We start from the raw sequence: 19919 nt of genomic DNA on the forward strand, positions 1-19919 counted from the left end.
CTCATGATATTATGACTTTATTCTCGAAAGTGAACTGTTTTTTAGTTTTTTTTTAAGAGTGGCCGTAAAACACAGTCATACATTCTCCCTCTTGCTTAAATAATTTTTTCTTGCAATGACTCTCTCGCATTTCTTTTGCGTTCATCTCATTCTTGATTTTTTTTTTTTTGGCTTGCTCTCTTTTTCTTGATTTCTTGGTTTCTTCCATTCTTGCTTGCATACTTTCTTCTGCATTCTTTCTCTTCTTTCTATTTTTATTTATTTATTTTTCCACATTCTCCCTTCCATACTTGCATTTTCTCGGATCTGATTTTTCCCATTCCCTTAATCTCAGTCTCCCTGGCACACATCGTTCAGCAATCTCTTGCACATGTGCATTTCTTGCGTGTGCACTTGCTGTTGCATTCTTACTCTCATATTTACTTGTAGTGTTAACAGTCCCAGGAATATTTCGATTTCTAGGTCTTGGTTAAGATGAAACACTGTAGCATGTTTTGCCAGGAGGCTAATTGCTCTCGTAAATGTGACACCAACACGCTTATTTAATGAACCTCTGTGCGTGCGCTCATCAGACCTTTTAAGTGATTAGTGAGTGATTGCCAGAGAAGTGGGGAGAGAAGTGTTTTATCTTGCGGAGGTGAAGGAGGACGAATGCTGTTAAATTATGGATGGTCTCCTCCCTCATCTCGGCGATGCCCTCTCTCTCTCTCTCTCTCTCTCTGCATCTCTCCCTCCATCTGTTTATCCTCCCTGCCTGTTTGTGTCACACAGAGAGGTGTCTCATCCGCTCCCGTTTCAGAGCGAGAAGCTATGCAGGGCGCTCAGATGTAAGATGATGTGACAAACGCACACTATACACACCCTCAGCTCGCCTCTTTATTGAGGGTTGGAGCTGTCTCTTTGTAAAATGCCCTGATATTCAGAAAGCCTTTTTTTCTGATGTTTGGGTGATCTGCAAAGTTCATTGGGTCTAGTGGTGTTTAAGGCTTGGTTTGAGAAATCAGATTTGTAAGTTTGAATAATCTGATATCTAAACACGTGTATATACCAGAGATCTAATAAATTAGCTTGTTTTTGACTAAATCAAGCTGCAATGATAAAAAAAAACAATTATTGTAACCCCTTTAGATTAAAATGCAACAGAATTATAAATGGTAATTGGTAGGATGTGCTACTTCTACAGTTACAACATTAGTTCTGTAAAATCTCTTTTCATATCCAAATAAAATCATGTGTTGAAATGAAACGTCTCTAAATTAATCGATAATGAATTGAAAAAACAAATTTAATTGGAACCGTCTGCATAGCAGTCAGATTAATTCTGTGTTAATACCAAGCCCTAGTAGCATTGTAGGATCATCTTATTTTTCTTTGGATTCAGATTTCTTCGGATTCTTCTCATTATTTAGATTCTTCTTTGGATTCAAACAGTAAAAAACACAATTCTTATTTTATGAAGTTTCATAACTTGGAATAGACAATCTAAACTAATAACTTTTTTTCACTACTAGTGCCTATCAAAAAATTAGAAAAGTAACTTTATTTCAGTAATTCAGTTCAAGATATGAAACAGATGTATAGATGTATTATACACAGAGTGGTCTATTTTAATTGTTTATGTCTCAGAAAAAAATGTAATGTTATGTAAGACCAATTGGTACTTTTGGCATTGTGGGCAGTGTGCCAAGTCCTGCTGAAAAATGAAATCTGCATCTCCATAAAAGTTGTCAGCAGAGGGAAGCATGCAGTGCTGTAGAAATTTTGTGGAAAACACTGCACTGACTTAATTCGATAAAGTGGACCAACACCAGCAGATGACATGTCTCTCCAAACCATCACTGATCATCAGTACATTTCACATTTCATTTGGAAATCAAGGGAACAGTGTCTGGAGGAAGAGTGGAGAGACACACAGTTCAAGCTGCTTGAGGTCTAGGTGTGAAGTTTCTACAATCAGTGATGGTTTGGCGAGACATGTCATCTGCTGGTGTTGATCCACTGTGTTATGTAAAGTCTAAAGTCAGAGTTTTCCTGGAAAATCTTACAGCACTTCATGCTTCCCTCTGCTGACAACAATGAAGATATGGATTTCGTTTTCTAGCAGGACTTGACACACTGCCCAAACTTCCAACAATACCAATTGGTCTTATATAATATTCTAATTTTCTGAAACACTGATTTTTGTTTTTTTGTTGTCTGTTGTCCATAGTCATCAACAATAAAGAAATAAACCCCTAAAATAGATCACTCTGTGTGTAATACATCTATATAATATGAGTTTCACATTTTGAACTTTTTCAATGATATTACTTTTTTTTTTTTTAGATGCACTGGAAAAAAATGCATGGAGTCAGTGACTTTCACCAGGTGGAACCCACATTTAGTTCATAGGTCCTGTTGCCAGTTTATCACATCATTCTCAGTCTTGTTTTCTTCAGTCTTGAAGTCAATGTGCTTTTAAAGGGCTCTTGGGTTATGCTGTAAAGGAACCACTTTTCATATCCTGCAGAGAACCATGTTTTGTAATAGCGGTTTGCGAGTAACACATCTATACATTGGTATCAAATGCTCAAGTGCTCTTCACATACACAGTGTAACATCTCTACAACCCACTTGTTAAGTTAGTTGTCTTTTTATGGAACAAAATTAGCTTTTTCTATAGCTTCTATTCTATTGCTTAAAACCCTTTCAGACTTTTTTTTTTTATTATTATTTTTTTTTATTTAGGGTTTATTTTTTGTGTGTGCGCCATTTGAATTGGGCACTGGTTCAGTGATACACCCCCCACCCCACCCCTCTCTAATGATCAGGTCTTGACTGGTTCATCTGAATGTGTCTCTCTACCTCTACAGTGTCCAACCCCTCCTTCCCGGTCATCGAACTCCACAATTTCAGAACAAGTCTGATCAGTGGGTTTCTGGGGTAAGTGTGTAATATGTGTGAATGTGTGTGCACATTTGTGTGAGTTTCTGCCCACAGCCAGGTGCCCATTCACCCTTTATTTACTTCATGTATATGGATACAGTCTTTCTGGAACTTGTGGAGTAACTAGTATGTTGGAACCCCCTTTCCTTGTCCCAAAAAACATACTTTTTTTTACCTGTTGAACCTCAGCATTATTATATAGTTACTAATCTTAATGCAGAAGATCTATCTTGCTCTATCTTGTGGAGTTCCACAGGGCTCTATTTTAGAGCCAGTAATATTGATGTTATTTATGGCAGTAACATAGCTATGGGCTTAAACACAGGGTCTTGTGGGTTAATGTAGGTTTAAGTCATAGCACCTGGCTATATGGCGGGCTGTAATAATTTGCTTAAGTGCTCCTTGTTAGCAAGACTAAAGGAAGGAGCATCCAAAAGTTCAGCATGTGCTTCTGCGGTACTGATCTCTGGCGGATGCTGCGCTGTATGGAGAGCATTTAGAAGCAAGGGGAGAATAGTGTGGGGTGGTTTTCTTTGGTGACAGTTGTCAGGCTGTTAATTGGGGTTGTCAGGAGGGTAGAGGGGGATGTCGGGGCCTGTCGCCGTGGCGACCGGCTCCTGTCATAGCCAAGGTCAGGGGATAATTTAATCATTAAAAGACAGTGGAGTGTTCTTCCCGCTTTCCAGCTTCCAGCCTGCGCTCATCAACTCGCACAAAAAAAATGGGAATCTTAATGGAAACACCAACACTTGAGGTCTCTGTGTTTAAATTTCTTAATGTGCAGAGGCTTTTGCAGGAGCTTATAATCTGTAATTTATCTATCACAGTTTAAGTGCTAAAAGCTTCAAGTATTAAATAGTTTTGAATGCAAATAAATTAAGAATTAATTGAGCTCTGGTTTTGCTTCTGAGCTACTGTATATTGCCATAGTGCATGATTAACCCCTTCAATTCTTCACTCTCAACTACAGTACTCATATCATCATAATTAGCATCACTTCCCAACACATTAGAACTATGTGGGACCCCACAAGATATGCTAAAGCAAATGGTTGCCAAACAACGTTCAGTAGTTTCTGATTTGAGATTAAAAAGTAAATAAGTAAATTTCATGATAACTTTTATAATGAATAGAACAGCTCAGATTTTTTCATGGTGTCCTAATAATTTACTCTAGTGGTTTCACATTCACAGTCTAGGATTCAAACAATGTAAATTGTAAAACCTTTTTTATTTTCTTCATATTTAAACATTTGGACGTTTTGATCTTTATTGTTCGAGCATTTTAAGATTAAGGTAATATATCTGAACCCATTAAAATCACAATCAGATTTCAGTCTGAGATGTATTTCTAAGCATACCAATATATTGAATATACTAATTTGATTCCAAGTGTAAATGCACATGTTTCAATATTATCAGGATATAATCCATATGTGCAGAGGTGGAAAGTAACTAATTACCTTTACTCACATTACTGTAATTGAGTAGATTTTATGAGTAATTTGTAATTTTTAAAGTAGGTAATTTTACTTTTATTCAAGTACATTTTGACACAAGTAATTTACTTTGCTACATTGGAAAATTCCCCATTACTGAGTAAAAAATGAAATGCTGGGGGAAAAAAACTAATTGAATAAAAACAAAAAAACAAAAAAAAAAGAGTTTTATTCTCCATTGTAGTGCAGCTGAACTTTTCCCAGCAGTGTTTAGCGGGAGAGACACTGTGTAAATCAGCTGTGTATCCCGGGGTTTGTGTGCGCAGCTCAGGGCAACCAGTATTCTGTCAAGATATGCTACCCATTGATATATGCTTCTTTACGGCACTGTGCATGCAGCGACCAACATTTTTTTTGTATGTTTTTCATAAAAATCCTGAAGTTTTTATTAGTAACATCTGCTTGGATGTTAAAAAAACATGTAAATAGCAAGTAAAGCATAGCAATGGCAAGTTAAAAGGTAATAATGTACTGCAAACCTATAAAAATATGGTTTATAGTCACCTATAAAACCATAACCTTTTAACAGTAAATAAAAAAAATGGATCATAGAAATCATTCCACTTGTTCCTGAAAATGTTTTATTTGGTTTGAACAAGTACTGTCTGAAAGGTCCAAATCATTTAATTTAATATTTATTTAATTTATGATTTGGGTACTTTTACTTGAGTAGAATTTTAGCAAAGTAAAGGTACTTTTACTTAATTACAATTTTTCAGTACTTTTTCCACCTCTGCATATGTGTTTATTACTCTGCACCCTCACACAGCCATTATTGTGAACATATCTGATCCTCTGCTGCCCCCTGCAGGTCCAGTGATGTGGAGAGCATGGCTAAGGTAAGCATTCTGAACTGTTTCTTATCACAGCAATTGTAAGTACGGTTTTGTGTTTTGCCTATATTAACTTTTTTTAAATTTAACTTACAAACCATTTAATATGACAAAATAGAAGTGATGGAGCTCTCTGTGACTGACCTGATTAATGTGGACTGTTTTTGTGTTTCAGATCACAGAACTTCTTTACAAAGACAGTCGATATGTGAAGGAAGGCACACAAAGTACAGGTATGCTCTATGACTCTGTGGTCTTGATCTGTTTCAGTTAGCTCCTCTTTGCATGTATTTTTATACTGCTGCTTTTAGCACAGTTTTTGCCAGGTTGCCTAATGTTAGGCTAACTATTATGGTATGGCTCATTGTTATACCGTATTTTTCACACAATAGGTGCACTTAAAATCTTTTAATGTTCCAAAAAATCATCAGTGCACCATTTTATCTGGTGTATGAATTTATGAATTTTACCAGTTTGTGAGGTTGAAAGAAGCAGTTTAGCCACTCTGCTAAAGTCCAGCATTATACAGCAGTTCCAAATTAGTTCTCCAGCAGCATTAGCATTATCTGCTAACCGCACTAAGCCCTAGCTCTTTGACCGTTCAGAGGTGAATATTATCGTTAGCCGCATTAGCCTCTAACCACAGCGCTAGCTTTTACGCTGTTCAGAAGTGAGTATACAGACTGTATCCTGCTTGTTTACCATGTTAAAACAAGCTACATGGGACGGAACGCTAACTAATATTGCCCTGGCTTACCAGAACACTCAGGGTTCCTCAGTGTAGCGCTGTCAAATGGCATTAGCCGCTAACCGCTAGCAGTTATGTTTGAAAACAGACGTTCATTGATGGTGCTCCTTCCGTTGTGAAAAATACGGTAGTCAATATTACAGGGTTGAAAAGCTACTGTAGAAATGTATACTATGAAACAGATAAATAGACAAATTATTATTGTTTTTATAGTGCAAGCTCTTCAAAATCTGAAGAAAAATGTCTTACTTACAACTCTTAATACTTTATGAATATGAACTTATTTTCTTTGCATTATTTGAGGTCTGAAAGCTCTGCATCTTTTTGTTTTCTGCAAATAAATGCTCTAAATGAAAATAGTTTTATTTGGGAGAAATGTTTCTGTAGTTTATAGAATAAAACAACAATGTTTATTTTATTCAAACATATACCTATAAATAGCAAAATCAGAGAAACTGATTTAGAAACTGAAGTGGTCTCTTAATTTTTCCCAGAGATGATTTCATTTATTGTAATTTTTGCTCTTTTTCCGCTCAGGACCGCGGCTGCTTTCAATTTAAAAGAAGAAAACATTTTACGGACAGCTGCTTTAAATAAATTAATATAAATAATAATTATGTTTAAAAGTTGTCTGGTGTTACTAGGGTTGTATCTCAAACTGTTAATTTAGTCTTACTTAATCTCATATAGCTTCAATGTCAAATATCTTGACTGACCGCCTACTTTTGGAATAAGAGGGAAGATCATGCTCCCATTCCCCTTTCCTATAAACGACTAATTAAATGAACAGTTGGGTGCATCCTAACATGAGTAAAAATTGGGATTGATTATTGTACAGTTCTGTATTAATGATTTATTATGCCTTTTTTTTGTCGACAACTGTGAGAGAAAGAAAGAAAGAAAAAATGCTTTTGTCTGTATGTCCAGGGCTTGCTGATGGAGTCTGTCCTGACAGCCTCAGTTTGTGTTAAGTGTGTGTGGTTGATGCAGCCTGAGCTATCGCTGTGTGTTTTTTGTGAGACTGTGTGTGAGATGACTGTCTAACTGCTGACTCGGTGCTGTGTGTGTATGTATGTGGGTCTGGGGGGATCGGGGGGGGTCTCCGTGTCTGGGCTGGCCTCAGTGCTTGTGTGTGAGCAGGTGGGAGAGATGGAGATGGTCTCTCTGTCTCTTTCCATCGGCCCACGCCGTGCAAGTCTGTGTGTGAGGCTGTCAGCTGCCCGACACACATTAACACGCGCTTCAGTCAAGCCAGTAGCAGAGCTGCCTCAGTCAGCAATCCTCACACACACACACACACACACACACATATAAACAAGGCCTTTTAGTCTTTTATTTCTTTAATAAACATTGACTTTAGCATTTGTTTGTTAACCGTATGGATGGATGTGTATGAATGTGTTGGGCTTCATTAGAATTTATCTGTGTGGGTTAAATGTCAATGGAGTGGGTGTTTCTCTTCTGTTTTACTACAGACAACGTGGCCTACTTTCTCTACAACCTGTTTAAGGCAATGGATGAGGAAAAGACGTCTGAAAAGAAGCTGATCAAATACATTGAAGAGCTGAAGGAAAGGGTATGTACAAACGCTAGACCTGCATAGTGTGGACACATTAGGATTTTATTCTACGTACAAAAAACTTTAATATGTTGCCATATTGGAGATTTTTCAAAATAAATAATTATATTTAATTACACCTTGCCATATAATAAAGTATTAAAGAACAGTGTGACATACGTAATGGTCTTATTTCATTGTTTTTTCATTCATTTTAAAATATCTAGTTGTGGTTTCTAGTATGAATAAATGCCTTATGCTCCGGTGTTTCTGTATAGCCCTGCTTTAGATCACTGAATTAGTGGTCTCTGAAGAAAGACAGGTTTTCGTTCTTGCTCATGAATATTCACACATGCAAATAATTCGTCTCTGATTGTCTAACAGCACTGCAGCAGAGAACGCCTACCTAACTTTCTCCCCATTCAGTTTTACAGCTCTAAAACTCAAAGGACGAAATGTTTTTAGAGCTACATCCTTAGTTATAAAGATATAGCACTGAGTGCTAGATACAGTTAACCCTTAAACATCACTTTATGTCAGACTCTTTGCGTCACTCGACCGAAAGAAATGTTATCAATGCCGCTGTGCGAGTGGAGGATCTGATTCAAACCTATAGTTATTTGCACAAGATAACTAACGCTAACTAACTGGTGTAATTCTGTGCGTGGTCCTGAGCCGAGTTGGGCGAGACCATAAACTCATGGGTTGACGGACACAGTCCTTGATTTACTTGTTTTTCTGAGTATTTTAGCTTTTACTGCAGGCAATGACGCTTGAACAGTTTCATGTGCAGCATGCATATATAACTCAGAGAGACCTACTGTATTTCAGGAACAAGAAAAAGTGTATTTTAGCAGAAGACCTTTTAAAGGGGCAGTTTCCTGGAGGCCTAGTCTTAGACTCAAGGCTATTTTAAGGCATTTGGAGGCTCAAAGTAAAGTGGACTAGGCTATTGCCATGTCATTAAACACGATAAACAGTGAATCTGGAACAAATCTGCATTTTTAGTATCCTGTTAACTAGGGGTGTGACCAGACACTAATATCACGAGACGAGACACGATATTGGGTTCACGAGAACGAGACGAGACAAGATTTAAAAATAAAATTTCAAAGAAAACGAAAAATGAAAAATGGCTTGAAAACTAGAGTTTTATGTGACAATCATATAATGCATACTTAACAGACTGGTTTCTCTCACACATTTATTCTATAAGAAATAGGAATTAGAATAAGAATAAAAAATAAAAATAAAACTTAAATAGTGCAAAGAATAAGTGCAAACCACACCAGTCATATTACGCCTATGGTTTGTGTTTTTTTTTCTCATAAATCTCTTGTAATTTAACTATGAATAACTATAACCAGTCATATTAAGACTATGTTTGAAGTGCAAACAGAGACAGAACAATTTTTTTTAAAAACTTTTAACTGTACTGCGGAGCTCACATACTGTTTTTGTTTTTTTGTTTCTTTTCTGGATCCCTGACGGATAACTCTGCTTCATGATTGCCGAATTTTCATATTTTGCCGTCTGCAGGAATTATAAATCTAGCTAGTCCTTGATAACAGTGCTTTAGAGATAGCCAAGTAGTGCTGGGCGATATAACGATATCGATTTGTTTCGCGATAATTTTTCCCTCGATGACGATGATAAGCCTGTGCAATAGTATTCGATAAACATTCATTTCCATTTCCGTCTAAGTGGCGCGGCAAACAACGAAAACACAACGTGTAATCAATCCAGAAGACGCTGGAGCAAATTAATAAATAGTTAAGAAAATTGTAATAGTTATTCTCATGCATGCAACAAAAAGCCCTAAAGAATAGTGGAGTATGGCCCGACACACGCAAACAACCATAGTGTTTGTACTTTGGGAATAAACGGCCGCACTGTTCAGCACGTTTTAAATAAATTTTAAGTAAATTTTAAGCACTAAATGTAATTAATTCAATTTATATTAGGACCTCGGGGCAGGTGCTGCAAAAATGTGTATGTGGGGCGCGGATTAAAGGAAGAGGTTTTTTTGCGGAGCGGTAACAGGACAAAAACACCTTAAGAATGATGTCTAAATGACTTTCCTCTAATCTAATATAATTTAACATGGTTTAAGGATATAAAATAATTTCTAAACAAACGAACTTTTTAATATTGAGCTTATGGCCCAAGTGCAAAAACACAAAATCATTTATCATTTAGATTATCTGCCTGAACGCGAGCCCGAACCCGAGCTTGAACGCCAGCCTGACTCAGGCGCTGCATGAACTCGGGCCGGTCGAGAACACCGCTTTCCTCTCAGATTAGGCGGAAGAAAATGGTCTTTTTTTTAATGTAACAAATCACACTGTGATTTTTGTGATATTTCCCCAATTACAGCTCAGCTGCGCGTTTAAAGCTCAACGCATGAATTAATCGGTGCGCTGCGCGCCGCGCGTGCTCGCGGGGGATTTGACGCGTCTGTCAAGCAAGTTAATGGACCGTTTTGGGGGCAGAGATTAAGAAGTACAGCAGGTACATCTCAGATTTGTAGTTTAATGCTCTACTAAATTACTGGCTTTAAAACTGGCTCATGATATGGTCGGTTCTGGCTGGATTTTTTCCTGCCTACAGGCTGCATTTGACGGAAAGCAGCTCCTCAGTCAGACAACAGTGTCAGCATACAAATCGTGTGCGTTTCCTACAGGACAAACCATTTAAAAGTGCAGATAAACTCATTAAAAAATCACACAGTGTCTGTCTGGCTTAAAATACTTTTAATAAGGTACAGCTTTTAAATTAATAAATCAACATTCATTAAAAATCCGTGAGAAGTTCTGTATGCTAAATGACAAGCTAAGCTAATAAGCTAATAACATTTAATAATAACAGAAAAATATATATGAATTTGGAAAATAACCAACTAAAGTGAGCTCAAAATACAATAATAAATATAATCTAACGAATTTCAAAATATAAATTAGAAATATTGAACTTCAATATTAAATTCAACTTCAACTACAAAAAACGCAAGGACCGATAGAACATAACGAACAGAAAAAAATAAATTTGAAATTGGAAAAAAAGTTCAAAATGCTAAAAGAAATAAAACCTAACGAATTTCAGAATATAAAATCTAAATATTGCACTGCAGCAGTACAAAAGCCTAAGTGCTTAAACAAACAAACCAAAAAACAGCCTATCACAAATCATTTTTTGAGCCCGACCCAGCTGAGGAAAAGGTGGGAAATCTTTTTTTTTCCGGCTGGGTCTTGGAAAACTTTGTGGTGAATTAAAGGGGCCGAGTTGCAATTTTTGTTTTACTTTAATCAGTTTTTAATCCGTCTTTTTAAAAACAAATATTCCAATATTGGCTGCCAATCAGTGCCCAATATTCTGAGCTCAAAAAACGCTATTCGGGCCAGCCCTACTAATCTAATATAATTTAACTTGGTTTAAGAATATAAAATAATTTCTAAACAAACGAAATATTTAATATTGAGCTTATAGCCCAAGTTTTTTTTTCAGTCATGGAAAATTGGAAAAAATTGGAAAAAAGCCCGAGTTCATGCAGCGCCTGAGTCAGGCTGACGTTCAAGCTCGGGTTCTGGCTCGCGTTCATGATTAATTTGTTTTTTTTAAAAACTAATATTGGAATATTCGCTACCAATTACTGCCAAATATCCGGAGCTCAAAAAATGCTATTCGGGCCAGCCCTAATAATTATGGAGATACAGAAAAAAATATTGTGATAAAACTTCCATCACTCCCTTATTCTCTCACTAATAAAAACAAACCTTTAAGTGTGACACAAAGTGATTTGATTTATATCGTGATACATATCGATATCGACTGATATGGAAAACTATATCGTGATAAGATTTTTTCCCATATCGCCCAGCTCTATAGCCAAGCACTCAAACTCTGATGAAAACAGCAAAACAACAATAATCAGGCCATAATTTAATTGTGCATTTAAATGGCCTTTTAAAATGTAAAAAAAGAGTGTTATTCTGGGATTCTGAGTCTGGGTAACTGATTGGTTTGCTTGCCCTGTTGCAACGGGCCTGCTTGAAACTTTTGGTTTTTAGATTTAATGGGAATCCAATACTAAGCTTAATCCCTCTCTGGGGAAACTTCCCCAAAGACTGTAGAATCAGTCCTGGCCCCTATGTTTAAATGAATGAAAAATGTGTATTTACTTCTGTCTTATCTCATCTTATCTCTGTAAATATATACAGTCAGTCCAGAAACATCTGTCTATGATTACGCAGTAGTGGTGCGATGGTTAGAACACTGGGCTATTGATAATATGGTGTAGGTTTGACGTCCAGGTTTTCTGAGCTGCTGCTGTCGGGCCATGATTCTGAATGGAAATCCAGAAAATGTGTTTATCAACACAAAAGCAACCACAAAATGAAGCATTTGAAACAAGTGTTCCTTTCTCTTGCCCTAAAGCCTTTAAAAACATTTGGAATAATTTAGAAATTAATCAAAACTGACAATCAGAACCTTTAATCGACATAGTTTGGTCCATGATTTATTTAATTTGAATACTATCTCTGATGTGCGTGTTCACATGCTGACACTTGTATTGTCACGTGGCTGTGGCCCATCCTGTATTTGACATGGCTTAGCAACTCAAGCGGCATGTACTAAAGAACAATGCTATCTTTGTCTACAAAAAATATATATATTTTTTTACTTTTTTAATATAAAACATCTTTTATAATTGTTTTTTGTATATATTTTTTTTTTATGACGCAGTTTGAAGAACTGACTTAAGTACCGCCGTAAAAATGACCCTAGTGTGTCGGCACGGCGTTAAAAACCTACTCAATCAATCAATCAATCATATCTTTGTCTACTGCCCTATTCAGATGGAATTAGTTTCTCAGGGGGGTCTAGGGGAATTTTCTATTTTATAGGGGCTCCTCTGTTATTTTATTCCATCCGGAACGATGTATGTGTTTTTCTCAGACGTCCTCTAAGTTACCTACTGTTTTTCGCTGAACTCAGTGGTCCTCCGGTAATTTTAGACCCGTCCGGACGCACATATCTGAATTTAGTCTCCTCGCATTTAATAAAATAGTTTTTAAAAAAATTGTCACTGCTACGAACCGTAATTATACTTTTGGCATGCGTTTCCACAGAGATCTAAACACAACAGAGAGTGGAAATGGAGGAGCTACTGAACGCGATGTCATGACCAAGAAAGCCAAAAAAAAAACTGTTCTTCCTGTTTTTTTAATTGCAGTCCAGATGCAAGAGTTTTATCACTGAGTAGAAGTGTGAAATATTTTTACAGATATCCCCCTGAGAAACTAATCCTGTCCGGATATACATTTACATTCATATTTACATTTAAAGCATTTAGCAGACGCCCTTATTGTTTACTTCAAAGTGATACTGATTTGAGATTTTAACTACTCAAGCAACTAGTTTGTGCTTGGCTGACGTCTGCAGTGATTTGATTGTAGAGCTTAATTCTGTCCTAATAAGAGTTATTAATTGGTAGCATTGACATTTTTTCCCTAATGTGAGCAAAATGAGGCACATTATTTAGTTTTGTTGGGTTTTTTATGTTGTTTTTTCCTCCCCCATAATCCTTTTAAAGTTGGTACAGTCTGGTACCAACCAATGTTCTACCTTGATTTGATATAAATACATTTTTTATTTTTATACATTGTGTTCCTACAGGACATCACCATTCCTGAGAACATTTACAAAGGCATCACGAAAATACTGAGGACTTACAATATGTCTGATCTGAATGAGGTACTGCTTAATAGTGTTTAAATTGAACTACCTTCTGGCTTAAATGTGAAGGTGAGACTGTGGTTTATTTTGCTCATTGTTTGTTTTGTTCTTCGTGCAGCACGTTTATGCCCTGGTTGACAAACGAGCGGTAACAGCGGCCCCCGACACCACCACACCCCTCCTGAACGTAAGTGTGCTTTTGTTCTTGATTGTCATCAAGACGGCATATTATCTGTTAATGCCAACAAGGTGCTTAAATTTCATTTTTTATTACAGTTGGAATTATGAGAGTATGAGTAGAGTCTTAATCACATCTCTTGTTTTTTTAGGATTTGACTGAAAATGTGTTGGACTTGGAAAAGAAGCTTAAGGAGTTTAAATTCCAGGGGAGGCCAGCAAACACAGTTTTCAAACAGCTCATTAAAGTCCTCTGTGATAAAGAGGTGAGGGGCTCTCTTGTTTACTTGCACAATTTGCAATGTTGAGGTGTTTTGTGGTATTTTGATTGCAGGACATCATGCGAAACCCAGCATTGTGTCTTTCTCTTCAGAACCTGTCCCATGCTCTGGATCTGAAGACCAGAAATGAGGATTTGATGACCATTGGTTGCTACGCCTTTCTTATAAAACTGTGCATCAAACTGGATAATCTTGATCTGGCAATGAAGCTGAAAAAAGAGGTGTAAGTTGACCCAACCATAAACGCGTTGTAAACCTTTAAGTACACTCACGTGTTGTTTTTTATTTTTTTATTTTAGCGTAGCTTCAAAAAGATTGAAAGTGTAGTTTTTGAATGAATTCTCCATTAACCACTGCAGTTGAGCATCATTCTGTAGTCCTTATATGCCCATATTAGGGATTCTGTGTCTAAGCTGCGTTTATCTATAGCCAGAATGAATGGGCTTTTCAAAAACCTTTCTCTATCAGCTTCTGTGGTAATATAAATATGTTTAGAACACTATGCATTTGATTCTTTGTACATGTTCCTCCCAAACAGCACTGGATCCTATGAATTATGAGTTTGTTTAAGAGTCGTTATAGGAATAATGCTAGCTTTAAGCTAATGCTACAGCACACTGAACTAATGTCACAGCACAGTGGCTCAGAGCACAAGCGGACTCGATTTGGCGCAACACCAGCAAACTCTGGTCGTATTTTTACAGCATATTACACCCAGCAGATCCAACTAATGAACACAAAAACAAAAACTAGCAGCACAGTGTTCCTCCATAACCAGGTTTTAAACGCTGTAGGACACTTTACCAGTGTATCTGAGACAAGTACTTATAGCGTGTTTAAGTAGAGGTGGCTGTTCTAAACTGAAGTGACATTAAGTGCTGTTCTGGTCAAGACCTACTCAACCAGCCTGTTTACTTCCCAACCTCTCTGGATTTTACAGCGGTTAGTAATGTGGCTAAGAGTGCAGTGGTTCGTTTATCTTATGAAGATTCTGATTAAGTTTATTATGCACTGATATAAATGAAAAGTTTGTTGTTTCTGGCTTGTTGTTTTAGTACATTAAGCCAAGTTTTACCTTATACCGTATTTTTGGCACTATAAGGCACCCTGTATTATAAGGGGCACTATCAATAAATCAATCTATTTTCTGGTCTATTTTCAGACATACAGCTCACTGGATTATAATGCGCATTTTAAATAAATAAATTCCCAAATTTCCTTCGGGATAAATAAAGTATCTATCTCTCTATCTCTCTCTCTCTCTCTCTCTTATCTAACACTAGGAACTAGTAGTAGGAACAGGGGTGTCACCATGTTTTCCTTCAGTAATTCTTCAAAAGAAAACATTTCAGATGAGTCAAACAAGTCAAACCATGCTGGATAATAATCTACACAGATTTCTCTCCTGAAAACTGTTTATTTGGGTGAGCAAAGCGCTACCATTTATTTACAGTAAGCTTAGGTTTACAGATTTTCAGTTAAGCTGGAGCATTAGCATTAACCACTAGAGGTTTTAGTGTTTTCCTGCTGTAACACACCCAGCTTGCCTCAGCGAGGGCTTGTTAGATGATATGTTGGATCAGGTGTGCTGTAATTAATATAAACCAGTGACTGTATGTAAACACTAAAACCCACAGGGCAGCTCTGCTCCAGAACCAGAATTGAGAACCACTGAGCAGCTAAAGCTCACTTCCTCTTCTTATCTGTCTTTCACAAGCTCTAACACTAACACAGACTACACTGCTCAACATCACCAGTCTGAAAGTGTGTTTCACCTCTGTGAATAGGAATAATAATCTAAATTGTGACACGAACAAACGCCCACAGCCGGTGTCATCTCTCTGCCGGCTTGCTTGCGTTCTGAGCCGCTGTGCCGTTATCGTGCGCTGAAGCATTAGCTAAAAGCTTGCATTATTCTAATTACGGCTGTTAAAGCTCCACTAGGTAGGATTGAGATTTTGTGCTCGTGGGCTCCCCCTACAGTTGTAGAGTGTAATAAATGTTTCAGGACGATTAGTTTCTGTTTCTCGTTTTCTGGCTTTCACAGACACATTCGGTCTCTTTCCAGCTTCTGCCAGAGTGTCTGTATGTTAGTTTGTAATTAATGAACCAGTAGTCCTTGTAGAACTGTTAGAACTAAAGGTCTGAAAGCAGGTCGCGGTTCTCGCGAGCGTTGGTTGCGGCCGCCTCGGAAAACTTAGTCTGGTTTGAGCTCAGAGGAGCTCCGGCACAGACACGAGAGCACCGCTATTCCTCCTATTACACCTCAATGCAGCGCTGCAGTGAGTTTCAAGCCGTAATTTTACTAAAAAAATCAAGGAAATCCTACCTAGTGCTGCTTTAAACGATCTCACAATTCAGAAGATCCAGAAATGTTCAGGAGTGAAATGTACACAGAATAAAACGTATTTGTATCTGAACATATTTTTATTCACCACAGAATGTGATGGAGGCGGGTTTGTGAAAAGCCTATTAATTCTGGCCATGTAGAAATTTAGCTTAGACACAGAACACCAAATATGGGCATAAACAACATGACACCGACTACAAAATGATGACACGACTGCAGTGGTCTATTTGAACACATGTTAAATCTTTAACATCAGCATTTAGTTTTTTGCTTTTACTGTGTTTTAATTAAAGTCAAAATAAGTCAGAAAATAATGTATGAAACGATGAAAGGCAGTCTTTAAGTGTATAAGAGACATGAAAATTATCTGTTAACCCAGCAAACGCATTTTAAAATAATGTAATGCCATACATAAAAACAACGCTTCTAGTTTTCGAACGCATAAAAAAAAAATTGCACTGTAAAGCGCACTTAAAATCCTTACATTTTCCCAAAAATCATTGAGTAACACTCAAGGAGAAACTAGACGTTCATTAATAGTGCGCCTTAATCTGGTGAATAATCTCGCTTTATAGTGTGAATAATACGGTAAGTGGGAGGACCAGATTAATACCAAACAATATTGTGCTTTGTTGATATTTCTGCTGGAATGTGGTTGATTTAATATTTAAAAAGATTGATTTTGTAATTGCCTTTTCTTTGAAAGTAAAGTTAAAAAAGTGGCTAAATTAATGTGAAACCTGCAAAAAAAAGTGTTCGCTGTTAGGCCTTTGGCTTAATGTTTACTTTTCCAGTTTTGGCCAAAACACTTTAAATTCAGTGCATCCCTGTACAATGTTTATTAATTATTGGCTGGAACCAAGCATGTCCATTCACTGTCCACTATATTAGATACTTCAACCTAGCAGCTCCTCCTGGGTGATGTAAACTCTGTGACAGAAGCTCTGAATGCTCTTCACTTTTCAAAACCTAAAAGGTTTTAAAATCTCTCATTCTGGATATTTTTGGTCATTAATCTGTGTCATAAAGACATGTAACTATTTTTTTAGGAAAGACTTTATCATTTTATCAGGAATTACATCATTACATTGATGATCAACTGTCTTATGCATTCTTATGTGTATTTGTGTTTTGACCTCTTTGCAGAAACCTTAAGTGCTTTGAGGCCAATCTGGATGACAACATTTATATGAACTTGGTCTCCATGCTGTCCAAAAATAACAGGCTGGATGGTGAGTCAGCTAATTTAAGACTTGAGTCAATTATGCTTGTGTGTGACCTGCCATCAGATTCTCAATATCTTAACATTTACTGTGACACAAAGCTTTCATATCTTAACAAGTTCCTCTTATTTAAATCTCAGTCATTTAGTTAGTTTTAGTTGGTTTGCACTGCTGTTTATCACTAAAGTGAGTGGATCACCACAGCCAGATCCATTAGATACAATTAGAAATCAGCTGTTCCACTGTCTTTAAATCATTTTGCAAGTTAAATAATTGCCAGCGTGGGCAGGTCAGGCCTTTTCTAACAAGATTATCCCAAAATTACATACATCATACATCGTACATACATCAATCCTAAAATGTCATCACAGTACCTACAGATAGCTTCAACAGACAATGTCAAACTTCATGCATCTGCTATTAGAAAGAGGTTGCACAATTTGGTTTAAAAACAACCAAAATAAAATAAACGTGCAAGATCTAGGGTCGCCAGGAGTGGCATAAAGTTATCCAAAAGCAGTGTGTAAGATTGGTGGAGGAGAACATGCCAAGATGCATGAAAACTGAATAAAAAACGGGTTATTCCACCAAATAATGATTTCTGAAAACTGTATGAGTATGAACTTGCATTATTTGCATTATTTGAGGTCTGAAAGCTCTGCATCTTTTTTATTCTTTATAAATAAATAAATGCTCTTAATGACAATATTTTTATTTGGAATTTGGGAGAAAGATTGTCTGTTGTTTTATTCTGTAAACTACAGATGAAACTACACTATGTTCAAAATCAGAGAAACTGATTCAGAAACTAAAGTGGTCTCTTAATTTTTTTTCCAGAGCTGTAGATGTTTCTAAAAAAAACAAAACAAAAAAAAAACATTTTTGGCTGTCTGAATTATTTTTTTCACATGCATATATTATGTACATGATATAACAGCAGATGTGCCATGAGAAATGCACAGTCTGCTGTTGAATTTACTGATTAAACTTTTGACCAATAAAATGTTTTCCAACCTAGGGCAGGGTAGTAATAAATCCTACCGTTTGTCAAAAACTGCAGCGTCATCACTATGGTGAGGATCTGTGATTAATTGTGGACAATAAATAATAATCTCTTCTTAAAAGTTTCTTCTGTAACTCGTTTAATGTGTTATTTCCAAATTTTCAGTCATAGACCAGCATTCTGGAGTATAATCCAGTGTCTGTCAGTGTGTTACTCTACATGATATGAACGCATGGGCCTGTTGATTCTCTTAATGAGTCGACTTAACTCAAAACATCTGAACACCAAACGCAAATTCTTTTTTTTTTTTCACTGGTGAACCTAGTTTTTAACCATTTCTTTGTAGTTTATCTTCAGTAGAGGGGGGAAATAATCGAAAATCTATCTTTATTTTTGGTGAAAAAATCAAAAAAAATTTTAGACCATAATTGCCTAGCGCTATTCCCACCAGATGTAAACTGAATCAGGGTTCACTTCAAAGTCCCACGTTCTTTGCCAACACGTATTTCAGTTCACATTTTTTCCCTTTTTCCCCTTTAATACTAATGCCAGATTTTTTTAAGTATCTGTTTTAATAGAGAAATTTGTTTGGGCAGATTTTAGCTCTTATTCTATTACACATGATTTTTAAAGAACCACCAGTGGCTTAATTAGTCTGGCAGATTTCAAAACTTCCCGTACGCGAGAGTGTACGAGACGCAGCCCTAACCGCACGTCTCTCTGGACGGCCGCGTTAATCAGCCATTATCTGAATTCTACGGTGGATTTCTCGTCGCTCGTGTAAGACACAATTACAATAAGAGTGTTTCCTCTTTGCTTTTGTGCGCACGGTGATGGCGAAAATATACACTGGCGCTCCTTCTTTCACCATGCGTGTCACTCGCGGCCCCCCTCCCGTCGGACTCCTCCTGTCACAGAGCGGGGGAAAATTACAGGACCTGCGCCACTTTTAACGGAATTACCGAAATCCGTCCTGATACTAATGGCATATCATGGCGGGGAAAGTGCTTGAGCGTTTCACACACACACATTTGCATGTGAATTCAGGCGAAGGCGTGTAATGAGGGGAAGTGCGCGAGCGCGCGTGTACATGTCCGTCAGCCTGATCGAGCGGCCATTAGCCCACCAGTGCGCGGCGGCAGCTTGTCTTCCGCATTAACACACCTCAGTGCCCTGCTGCTGCCCACATCACTGCAGCAGCCAGCGCTGCTTAAAGATCATGACTCGTGGCAGCAGCCGCACACCGGCTGCCCTGACTTTTAACAACTCAGGCTTTTCCTTTCTTCTTTCTGCACGTATTCCCCTGTCCCATGTTTTAGTATGAAGTTCATAGAGGGATATTGTTGCTGGGTAGGCTCTGGAAATGGCATGAACAGGATTAATGGCGTGTATGATATTTGTTTACTTCTCTGTGTATGCGTGTATGATATCTGCCAGTGTTCTGAGAGACCACGCACAAGCGGCGATCCTTTCGGCCCAATTTAGCAGCAGCAGCAGCAGTCGATTGGCCGTGATTAGCGGTGCTGTCTTGGCTGTAGAAGCCAGAGCTGTCTTGTCTTCCTGAACTTTCTAGCCTTCATCTTGGTG

The 19919-nt window shown here is 37.4% G+C and overlaps 1 protein-coding gene across 1 annotated transcript in view; it reads left to right on the forward strand.

Moving 5' to 3' along the window:
• Positions 1-19919, forward strand: part of lrpprc (leucine-rich pentatricopeptide repeat containing) — an 88187-nt gene that overhangs the window by 18976 nt on the left and 49292 nt on the right. Inside the window, exons 14-22 of the mRNA XM_007255767.3 lie at positions 2853-2922; positions 5235-5262; positions 5432-5489; positions 7480-7580; positions 13239-13316; positions 13417-13485; positions 13628-13741; positions 13849-13979; positions 17253-17338. Coding sequence (XP_007255829.3) covers positions 2853-2922; positions 5235-5262; positions 5432-5489; positions 7480-7580; positions 13239-13316; positions 13417-13485; positions 13628-13741; positions 13849-13979; positions 17253-17338 — 735 coding nt within the window. The remainder of the gene's footprint in view (positions 1-2852; positions 2923-5234; positions 5263-5431; positions 5490-7479; positions 7581-13238; positions 13317-13416; positions 13486-13627; positions 13742-13848; positions 13980-17252; positions 17339-19919) is intronic.

This window comes from Astyanax mexicanus, chromosome 7 (genome assembly GCF_023375975.1).
Source record: "Astyanax mexicanus isolate ESR-SI-001 chromosome 7, AstMex3_surface, whole genome shotgun sequence".
Taxonomy (NCBI): domain Eukaryota; kingdom Metazoa; phylum Chordata; class Actinopteri; order Characiformes; family Acestrorhamphidae; genus Astyanax; species Astyanax mexicanus.